Source organism: Aricia agestis, chromosome 1 (assembly GCF_905147365.1).
Source record: "Aricia agestis chromosome 1, ilAriAges1.1, whole genome shotgun sequence".
NCBI classification, from domain to species: Eukaryota; Metazoa; Arthropoda; class Insecta; order Lepidoptera; family Lycaenidae; genus Aricia; species Aricia agestis.
Genome location: NC_056406.1, coordinates 15,408,676 through 15,420,449, shown reverse-complemented (window position 1 = coordinate 15,420,449; position 11,774 = coordinate 15,408,676). Strand labels below are relative to the sequence as shown.

The 11,774-nt window shown below is 35.8% G+C and overlaps 1 protein-coding gene across 1 annotated transcript in view; it reads left to right on the top strand.

Annotated features, from left to right (window-relative positions):
- The first annotated feature begins 8,201 nt into the window (after positions 1–8,201).
- Positions 8,202–11,774, top strand: part of LOC121733889 (mRNA (2'-O-methyladenosine-N(6)-)-methyltransferase) — a 34,204-nt gene continuing 30,631 nt past the window's right edge. The window contains exons 1-5 of the mRNA XM_042124295.1: positions 8,202–8,351; positions 8,465–9,404; positions 9,640–9,780; positions 10,185–10,361; positions 10,577–10,845. Of these exons, the coding sequence (XP_041980229.1) occupies positions 8,484–9,404; positions 9,640–9,780; positions 10,185–10,361; positions 10,577–10,845 (1,508 nt within the window). The 5' untranslated portion in view covers positions 8,202–8,351; positions 8,465–8,483. The remainder of the gene's footprint in view (positions 8,352–8,464; positions 9,405–9,639; positions 9,781–10,184; positions 10,362–10,576; positions 10,846–11,774) is intronic.

Genomic DNA, 11,774 nt, shown 5'->3' with positions numbered 1-11,774 from the left:
AGTTTTTATTTTTTTATTTTAACGTAACTATATCGCGAAAGCCATGTACGTAAAGTTTTCAGGAGAGAGTAGAGACAAAAAAACTTTATATTATTTCATTACAAATAATATTTTAATTAAATTACATTTAATGAAATATTTTGATTGGAATATAAATTGTTTTAAATGAAAGGTCAAATGATTTCTTATAAAATATAATAATTAATACTAATTTTTATCTCTCCTATACCTGTTCACTTACTCGTACTTGACTTAGCACTAAGCGGTATTGATACCTAACGTTTATATATTGTATATTGTGACAATAGTCAATATTCAAAGTATGTGGTTTTGTTATTAAAATATGATTCAATATGAAAACTCAAATATAATAAAAGTTTAACTTTATTAAAATATGATTACTTAAGTAAAAAAATGTAATACTAAAAACGAAACAAATATAATATTATGTATTTTATTTGTAAAATAAATGTAACTATAAACAATAAAATTACTTTTATTTAATGATTTGAAGAAAAGGATCGTAATATCCAAGTTCGGTTCAATGTACCTATGTATAAGAAAATTATACCTAGTTCTTTTTTTAAACTTTTCTCAAAACGCTCAAAACGATCCATAATCCGTTCCACTTGGGTTTGTATCACTGACGCTCACATGCTAGTGGAACGGAAAAACCACGGTCTTGATCGTGAGCGTTTCTAACATCATCTGGAACGCGGGGTTTATGACATAGACTATAGGACTCTTGGTTCAGATCTCTTGGCTAGTGGAACCTATGCCGGAAAATTAAGTGAAGTGTTATATTGTGAAATAAGAATAAAGTGGATTGGAAAACATATCTTGTTTAAATTGATTTTACATTTCAGAAGTGGGATACGATATCAAGGTACGTTTCGTATTATTTTTTTTTTTTGTTTATTAACGGCCGTTCCCAATATTTGATCTATCTCTGGTTTTGCCTTACTAGAGACAGGAATAGCTCACATTAGACATTAGAGACATATATTTTATGTCAATTGTGAGCTATTCCTATCTCTAGTAGGGCAAAACCAGAGATAGATCAAATATTGGGAACGGCAGTAAATGATATACAGTGTTTATTTTGAACCTTTGGAATAAATATTAACAATGATCATAATTTATCTAATTATGTTCTGACATTTAAAATCTTGTTTCTTTTTTCACATAAGTACATCAAAGTAATAGTTTATTAAGTATTTAAATATTATATTTACAGAGATAATAATTGAATAGATAATAATATATTTTCAATTATTGTTTTGTCACTTCCGGTTAGCGATTAAAATAAATTGTCATATTTTAGATACTATTACACCACTGCTAACGATTAATTTATTTATGTATTTAAATTATTTTAATTTTTGTTTACCTTACTGTTGTCGTACCACACCCACAATTGAAAATGATTCTTTATTTATATTGCAATGGAATCATAAATAACTGAACCATGGTAAATGTTTTTAATTTATATCTTAAGAAGAAAAATTGAATTATTATTGAGAATTTTATGATATAGAATATAGAATTAATTTTCATGATTTAATATTTATTTTCATAATTTATTATTGGAATCAATTAAAATATATTAATAACAATGAATTATGGTTTTAAAAGTTCTTTTTTTTTTTTTGAATGCAATTTTGAGTCTAAAAATTATTCTGTTTTAACTTAATTAATTTCTATTTATTTTGAGTTTGACAATTTTGAAAGCATGTTAATAAAAGTAGCATATTTTATTATGTAATATTATATTATTTAATATATCACGCAAAAAGAAAATAAAAACGACTACAGCTGTTATTATATAAAATGATAAAAGAATTATTATGTTTCTTCTTTCTGTTTGATTTTAGTGTACTATTAGTCCCTATTTTATATTTATTTCTTTTGACAACCATTACGCTGTGTAGTTGTATTTGTATACATTATAACAATATTAATACAATAATTTGAGTTTCAGGAATAATAATTCGAAATGGATAAAAGTCGGGAACATTCAACTGGATCCAAAAGTCCAATTTTCAAAAATTACCCATAGCTGATAGAAGTCGTACCCAATCGACAAGCGTTGATCGGACAAGGAAACGCCGCATACGTACCCGCAGTTTATCGAATGAAAGACCGCGAGAATTACTAATTTATAGACAGCACTATATATATTATAATTTAGAAAAACAATTAAATAATGAACGCCGAGAGCGTGAGATGCAAGAATCGGAGCTACGTGACTGGAGGCGACCATACCATGATCGCTATCGAAGCATTGATCGTATGAGTTCTGAACGTGACAAGGTTTATGAGAATCCTTATCGACGTATGCATTACAGTGTTGGAAAGGATAAGTATAGGAGCCCTGGATGGGACAGGAGCTCTCTAAGGGACAGGAGCCCTATAAGGGACAGGAGCCCTCTAAGGGACAGGAGCCCTCTAAGGGACAGGAGCCCTCTAAGGGACAGGAGCCCTCTAAGGGACAGGAGCCCTCTAAGGGACAGGAGCCCTCTAAGGGACAGGAGCCCTCTAAGGGACAGGAGCCCTCTAAGGGACAGGAGCCCTTTAAGGGACAGGAGCTCTCGAAGGGACAGGAGCCCTCGAAGGGTCAGGAGCCATGGAAGAGACAGGAGCTTTGGAAGGAACACGAGCGCTAGAAGATACAGGAGCATTGAGAGGGGCCAAAACCTGAGCCTTGGAAGGGACAAGAGTCGGAGCCCCGATAAGGACATATTTCTGAGCCCTAGACGGAAAACGTATAGGGCTGTCGAGAAGGATGGAGGAATTCTAAAAGGAACAGCTGCTGGCCTGGTGAGTCAACATCTTCATTGTTTAAAGACTTTTTAGATGTAATTAAAAATACAAATTGTAATGATTGCACTAGTTTTCCTAATCTAAATAATGTCTTGCCAGAATTTGATCCAATGTTTAGAGAGCAACCGATTACTACTTGGCTTGGTAAGGTTGATGAATGTGCCGATATATGGGTGGGACGACCGCCAGACCATTTATTATGCCTTGCCAAAGCTGAATGGTCACGCTAAGCTTTGGTATCAAGGATTACCTTCTCTTAAGAGATCATGGCATGAGTGAAAGATTTTGTTAAGGGAATCCTTTCCGGATACCGAAAATTATGCAGTGCTATTAACAGAGATAGGGTTTGCTAGGTGATGCTCGCCAAGAGAGCTCGGTTTGGAGATTCATTTGAATTATATTATTACTCTAAAATTAATTTATTGAATCGCTGTAAAATTTTCGGAAGGGAAGCAATAGATTGTTTAGTTCATGGTATTGGTGATAAAGGTGTAAGGGTAGGGGCTCAAGCTGCTAATTTTGTCAAACCAGAACAGGTATTAAATTTCTTTAAAACTTTTAAATTTCAAATGAGAGACATTAGTGTAGATAACAAGAAAGAAAAGAGATTTAATAATAATAATTTATTTCAAACTCGATTGACAAATGAACAAAACGATTTCTCTGTTAAACCAAAACAAAGTCAGCAGTCAGATTCTGTAATTTGTTATAACTGCAAAGAGAAAGGCCATCCTTGCTCAAAATGTCCAAAGCCTATCGTCCAGTGTTCTTACTGTCGTTTGATTGGTCATGCTCTTCCAGATTGTCCAAAGAAAAGATTATTGAAGCCTGAATCTGAAAGAAATAAAAATGTTTTAAAAGTTAATAAATGAAAGTCCATATGATGCAAATCCAATAAATTCTGAACTCGTTAGTTTGTGTGATAATGATAAAATATTAGACAATTCTTCTCATAAATATAAAATAATAGTCAAGATAAATGGACAGCCTACGGCTTGCCAAGTAGATTTAGGTAGTGAAGCCACGTTAATACGTAAATCGGATGCAACAAAATTGGGTCTATCTTGGCTAACCGTTGACAGTCCATTATTACGTGGTCTAGGAAATGTACCTTACTTACCAGTAGGAAAACTAAAATTGATGATCGAGGTTCAAGGTGTAATTGAAAAAAGATGTAGATTCCTTAGTTGTGGATGACCATTTAATTAATAGCCCAGTTCTTTTAGGACATATCTTTACCGAGCGTCCGAGTATACGCATTGTGAAAACAGCTACAGACTTGCAATTCGAAAAAGTAAATTTTAACAATAGGAAAGAATTAAAGTGTCAAAGTGATTTTAAAGTAGGTGTCGGAGAAATTTAAGTTTATACAGATGATGATGTTAGTGGTAATGTGTATGTCGGTGGCTCGATAAGGGGATGCTTAGGAATGGAATATTACCTGTTACCAGGAGAGTACGAGATTCACTCGGATTCGTGTTTGTTGTTAGTACAAAATTTGGGTACAAGACTTCTTATTTTTTCGAAAAACTCATTAATTACACGAGCTAGGTATTTAGGTGAAATAAAACAAATTTTCACTATAACCAAGGACATTCGAACGGTTACTGACGATTTAAATATTTCATGCGGGGAATTTTTAACTAACGATGAAAAACAAAAGTTACATAACGTTTTGGAAAAGTTTAAAAGTTGCTTCTCTACTGGTGTTCATGATTTAGGTTACACTACAGAAGCTGAAATGGTGATTGAGCTTAAGGACACTGAACCAGTAGTATACCGACCTTATAGAATGTCACATTCAGAAAGGAAACACGTTAAAGGAATGGTGAATGATTTCGTTGAGAGCGGGATAGTTCGCGAGTCAAGTTCACCATATGCAAGTCCTATTGTGTTAGTAAATAAAAAGTCCGGTGAAAAACGACTCTGTGTGGACTATCGCGCTCTTAATCGGAAAACTAAAAGGGATCATTACCCTCTTCCCCGAATAGAGGACTTACTTGATCAATTGTCAGGACAAATGATTTTCACAACACTAGATTTGGCATCAGGTTATCACCAAATCCCGATTGCAGAAGAGTCCATAGAAAAGACCGCATTTGTCACGCCTGATGGGCAATACGAATATGTTCGTATGCCCTTTGGTTTGGCAAATGCGCCTGCAGTATTCCAACGTCTCATGCATAAGGTACTGTCTAGCGCTAAATATGTAGTAATATACATGGATGATGTACTGATTCCAGCGGCTTCTGTTGAGGAAGGTCTAGCTCGTTTAGAAGAAGTACTAACGTTGCTACAAAAAAGTGGCTTGACTCAAGATTTTTAAGATCATATAGAGTTTTTAGGATACGAAATCGATAAAAATGGTATAAAACCTGGTTTTCAAAAAATACAGGCTGTATCCAAATTTCCGTCTCCAAATAATCAACATGATGTTAGAAGATTCTTGGGTTTGGCCAGCTTCTTTAGAAGATTTGTCAAAGATTTTGCGATTATAGCTCGACCTTTGACAAGTCTTTTAAAGAAGGATGCCGGTTGGAAATGGACATCAGCGCAACAAGACGCTTTTGAAACCTTAAAAAATAAATTGACAGAAAGACCAATTCTTACCTTGTATAATCATAAAGCCGAAACACAATTGCACACGGACGCTAGTAAGGTTGGAGTAGCAGGTATATTAATGCAACGTTTAGGTTCAGATCCTTGGAGAGTAGTAGCATATTATAGCAGACAGACTACGATTGACGAGCAAAAATTACACTCCATTGAACTCGAGACCTTAGCTGTAGTTAGTTCATTGAGTAAATTTAGTACGTATCTGGTCGGTATTAATTTCACAATTGTTACAGACTGTAACGCCTTACGCTCTACTTTCACTAGGCGAGATTTAGTACCTCGAATTTCCCGATGGTGGATACAATTTTTGGAATACGATTGTGAAATTGAATACCGACCTGGCGAAAGAATGGCTCATGTAGATGCCCTTAGTAGAAATCCGGTACCCTCAAATGTAGAACATCCACACACATTAGACATTTTGTCGATTAATACAGAAGATTGGATTGCAACAGTTCAATCTGGGGATTCCGAACTTAAACTAATTAAAGAAGTTTTAGAAGATCCCTCCACTAGTAAAATTGCTAAAATATATAAAGAATATAAAATAAAGAATAATAAAGTTTTTCGCGTTATAGACGACAAAACAATACGATGGGTTGTCCCAAGAAGTGTTCGTTGGACATTACTAAAAGCTAATCATGATGACATAGGTCATTTTGGATTCGAAAAGACGCTACAACGCCTTCGCATTTATTACTGGTTCCCAAAAATGCGACGATTTACCAAGAAATAGGTGTCTGCATGTCTAGAATGTGCGCATCATAAGCTTCCATCTGGAGCGAAAGAAGGGGAGCTTCATCCAATCCCTAAGGTAGAAGCTCCGTTTCATACGGTACATGCTGACCACTTAGGTCCTTTTGTACGCAGTAAACATAAAAACACGTATTTGCTGGTGATTGTTGACTCCTTTACTAAGTATGTAAATCTAACTCCGGTACGTAGCACAAAAACTAAAGCAACTATTAAAGCATTTAAGACCTTCTTTAGCTATTTCGGAATATCGCTTGATAACAGATCGAGGAACCAGTTTTACAAGTAAGAAATTTAAGTTATTTATGCAAAAATCAGGGATTAAACATATATTAAACTCGGTAGCTACACCACGAGCTAATGGCCAGGTAGAACGTTACAATCGAACGATTCTCTCGTCGCTTAGCACAATGTCACATGGAAAAAATCCTGATAGATGGGATGAATTTGTTCAGGATGTTCAAATAGGTATAAACTCTGCCGTACATCACAAAGAAATCACCATCAGAATCATTATTTGGCAAACAAATTAATAGTGCATCACAAGGCGTATTAAATGAAGTAGTAGAAGACATAGTAAATAGTTAGGTTGATGTTAATTAAAAAGATATTAGGGATCAAGCTGGGGAATTAATTAAAGAAAATCAAAAGCGTAATAAAGAAAGATATGATAAAAATAGAAAGAAAAATACTCAGTACAAAGAAGGAGATCTTGTTAGGGTAATAAATTAGCCTATAAGTAAAAAAAGTAGCCTATGTCCTTTCTCAGGCTTTAGACTATCTGTATACAAAATTTCATTACAATCGGTTCGGTAGTTTTGGCGTGAAAGCGAGACAGACAGACAGACAGAGATACTTTCGCATTTATAATATTATTATTAGTATAGATTTCGCCCGTAATTTTTTATTGAAGTGACTAAATAAGTAGTCACCATGGCAACGTCCATCGCTATCCCGTCGCACAAACAATGGTCACCGTCAGTCTCGAGTTGTAATAATTTACTATTATTTATTCAACAAATGCACTTAATGCACAATTATCAGTATAATAAGTACCCAGTAGCCGATTCTCAAGCCGGCGCCAGACATAGGCTTCAAAGTTTGAGCAAACTTTGCACAAATAGCAAAATGCCAGGCAAATGTCAGTGCCACACTTGGCGAATTGGCATATTTGATCACATGTCTAGCGCCCGCCTCAGACCCACTGAATATAATATATTATGCAAAATGATGAAATACTCAAACCAGATATGTTACTACCGCGCGCGTTGTAAAGCTTCAAATACGGCCCAATTGGGCCGTCTGTTGTTTAGTCTGCATCGAGCGCGAGTCGCGACACGAACGTGCCGCGTCGTCTTACCTAAATAAATTGAAAATGACGTCGTGCGGTTTCGAAAATGTATCAATTATGACTCGAAAGTAAACAAAACACATGGAATCTCTTACCACATGTCTTGATTGCAATAAATACCTCGATTATTTACATTTTCGAACAATCTGGAAAAAATCGAATTTTCGTCATAGCTCAGGTGAAGAAAGAGACAGCGATACGATTCGACGTTCAAAAATATAACTGTCTCTTTTATGTAAACGGTTTTTCGTATCTTTTGTTTCACTTATCTGTCAAATTTGTCAATGGCTGCAATTTTGAATTTGAAAATTGTTCGGAAGAGATTTAAGAAGAAAAATAGTATGGATGTAACATATCTGTATAAGTAGAATATCATTGGGCATACCCAATATATTTTTTTACTCTCTGGTGACCCGCCACTTTTGTTGTCTATGGACTCCAACGTCATGTTCAGAATCTAAAACAGTCTACCGCCTGGCAAGCTTTAACGAGATGTGATTGGCTACTAAGACGTCAGATCGGGTAAGCTAGTATACTCAGACTAATAATAGAACACTCACTGCATTATTCTCCAATCTCCATATTTGTATTCTGTGGCATTATCGCATAGCGGTGCTTGGCATTTGGCAATGTCTACGCCAATTTTATTTATTTTCTAAAACATCGATAATTTATAGTAATGTAATTTTGTTTTATGTGTGTACACCATTTATCAAGTTAATCTAACAAAGTGATTTCTGTTTTGTATAAAATTTATCATGGATACTGCTTAGCAATATTTTATCGGTGAATTTCGTATCAATTGGCGGTAATATTATTCAGAAGCAAATAACGCGTTGCATTTGCTTTATTTCAATAGTTTATCATTATTTGTATTCTACAAATTAATATTTAAATGTCGTAAATCATTTTTTTACTCAGTTTTCAGAATCTTTCTATAATGAATGATAAAGTTGCTGCTAGTTCATCGACATGGGATAATCCCACAAACCTCAGCGACTCTTCGCCAGAAATTCAGTCATCTCCTGGTGGCAGTGGTGAAACTCCACAAACCCCCGGTGCTCCAGTGCCATTGGCGGCACATCTTGTACCTGATCTGCATCCTGAATTACTACAACAGGGATGGCGCAAATATTGGTCCAAAAGGGAAAATCGTCCATATTTTTGGAATAAAATTACGGGTGAATCAATGTGGGAATTACCAGCAGTTAAACGAGATTTTGATCCTATAACAGATCCACTTGGTATATGTCATAATGGACCTCCTAACACTGGTAATATGACTCCAAGTGCTAGCAAACGACGACCTTCAGAGGATAATGGACCGCCCCCAAAAAAATTTGTTCTGTCTGGACCGTGGGACTTGGACGTGCCAACAAATGTTGTTATTTATGAGAGACCACCGACGATATGTCCGCATCCACATCCTGAGATAGAGGGTTTTAGGTTTACATTAGCTAACAAACTGAGGCAGTGCTATCAAGAGCTTTGCCATACACGAGAGGGTATAGATGCACCAAAAGACTCTTTTAACCGTTGGTTTATGGAAAGAAAAGTCAATGATCAAGGAGGTTCAGACCCACTGCTACCGAGCCACTGTTTCCCTGAAATATCTCAGTCTATGTATGAAGAGATCATGAATGACATCCCTATTAAACTGACACATCCAAAGTTTACTGGAGATGCTAGAAAACAGTTAACACGCTATGCTGAGGCTGCCAAAAAGATGATAGAGTCAAGGAATGCTTCACCAGAAAGTAGAAAAGTAGTTAAATGGAATGCGGAAGATACATTTCAATGGCTCCGACGTACAGTTGGTGCCACCTATGATGATTTTCAAGACAGATTAGCGCATTTAAGGGTAAATATTTTAGTGATGCTTAACTGAAACATATTATGACTTAATGACTTCAAAAATATAAAGAAAAATATTTACCACTTCTAAAAAATCAGGTTATGACAATCATAGGGTGTCTTAAAAATTTAAGTGTAAGGATGTACTGTCCTTTCAGTCCGCAATAATAATTATTTTTTTGTACAAACTGTAATACTGTGCACTAGTAACATATAAATATTTTAAAATATATTCATTTCAGAAACAATGCCAACCACATTTAGCTGAAACTGCTAAGGCATCTGTTGAAGGGATCTGCCTAAAAATCTACCACTTATCTGCAGAGTATGCACGCAAAATAAGAGAAAGGCACAGCGCCCTACTTAAGGAAAATGGAATTCCAGTAAGTTTAACATATTATGTTTAAATATTTTGCAGTATATATGCTTAATCTCTACAAAGTTTGACTGGTTTCATAAGCTTTCAATGGCAACCTTACCTGCTTTTAACCGGAATTAAAATACTTAAACAATAAGTTGGAGGTGAACTTGATACAGACATATTATGTCTGATTGTTACATGATGCACATGAAAATGCAACAAGACATTAATTGTTGCATTTGACATATGTGCATACCATTCATTAACTTTAGTAATTTCATGGTATTCCATCCATAATTTGACATGAATAGCTTAATTTCATTTATATAAATTGACAATAATAAGTTAATACTTTTTATTGTCAATTTATATAAATGAAATAATATAGTGTTATAATTAACAAAATTGTAATTGTCACATTTTCAGGAACTCCCCGCCCCCCTTCAGCAGGCTGCATTGCGTAAGGTTTGGTGCTACCCAGTGCAATTTGCCCTGCCTGCACCCAGGCCTCCCCTCGTTGAGCATTTCCTAGACAGAGATCAGGCTCTGTTGCGGTACCTCGGGGAGACTCAAGTCATCAATGCTGCATACCTACAAAAACTTGTTAGTTTTATTTTCATTCTACTTCCTTTAAATGTTTCAAGTGTATAGTATTTGCCATTTTCATACTTTTAATGGAATTTAAAAATTTACAATGAGATGGAATAATTACTAGGAGGAGATATGAACTTAACCAAGGATTAATCTATGTTAACTGAAGATAACATCCTACAGCGCCTAATCATTTGAGGTCGAATCACGTTCGCTCACTGTTTCAGGAGCACCTGTACAGGTACAGCTGCTTCGACGACAAGAAGTTCGAGCACTTTCTGTCGCGCGTGTGGTGCTTACTGCGGCGGTACGCGGCGTGGCTGGGCTCCGGCGGCGACGCGCAGCTGACGCAGATGGCGGCGCCCGTGCCGGTGCTCGAGTGCCTGCAGCGCTGCTTTGGAGTCACGTTCGAGTGCTTCGCAAGCCCCCTCGACTGCTACTTCCGCCAGTACTGTTCCGCGTTCGCCGATACCGACTCCTACTTTGGTTCTAGAGGGTATGTTTCTATTTAATACTATTTGGGTGGTTCTATTTTTTCGGTCCCATTTGGCAATTTTTGTAGAATAATTTTTTTTTAAGATAATAATATGATGACAAATCTATCTATGATGACTTCTCCCTGAATTGCCTTAGGGCCTGTTTCACCACTTCCTGATAAGTGCTGAATAGGCCATCCACCACTTAACTTGACAGATGAAGTAAGGAGAATCTGTCTGTCGATGTACAATGGTCACTTCATAAGTTAATAATAATTGCGATATAGTGACGTAATCTTAAATCTATCAATGATTAATAGTTTATGGGTAAAGTTGTGTAATCGGAGGGCTAAATAAGCTTTAAAATTTGGCATAAAATATAAAGTTTAATATAAAAAAATGAAATACTTATTGTGTGCACACTGCACAGCTGTATTGATTTAAGGGGTACCAGGGTTTTTTTATAAAAGCTTTTGACACCAATTTTGTTGACATCGCGCGCTATAAAGTACTATAAACTGAAGTCCACGCGGACGAAGTCGCGGGCAACAGCTAGTACATAAAATATGTTTAAGATTTTTGAAATTTTATTTTAATACACATCCAAGACCCAGGAACATTGAAAACTTTTTGTTCCGCCTGCGGGACTCGAACCCAGGACCCCCGGGATGAGCGCTGGCCACGCGCAATGCGAATTCATTTTCATCGATATTTTCATGGAAATAAGATATTTTCCCACATCAAAATGTAGCCTATGTCCTTTCTCAGACTCTAGAATAACTGTGTACAAAATTTCATTGCAATCGGTTCAGTAGTTTTGGCGTGAAAGCAAGACAGACAGACAGACAGACAGAGATACTTTCGCATTTATAATATTAGTATGGATAGTATGGATTAGAAATGCAGTAGGAGTTCTATAAGATAAGATAGATTGATTATTATTATACCA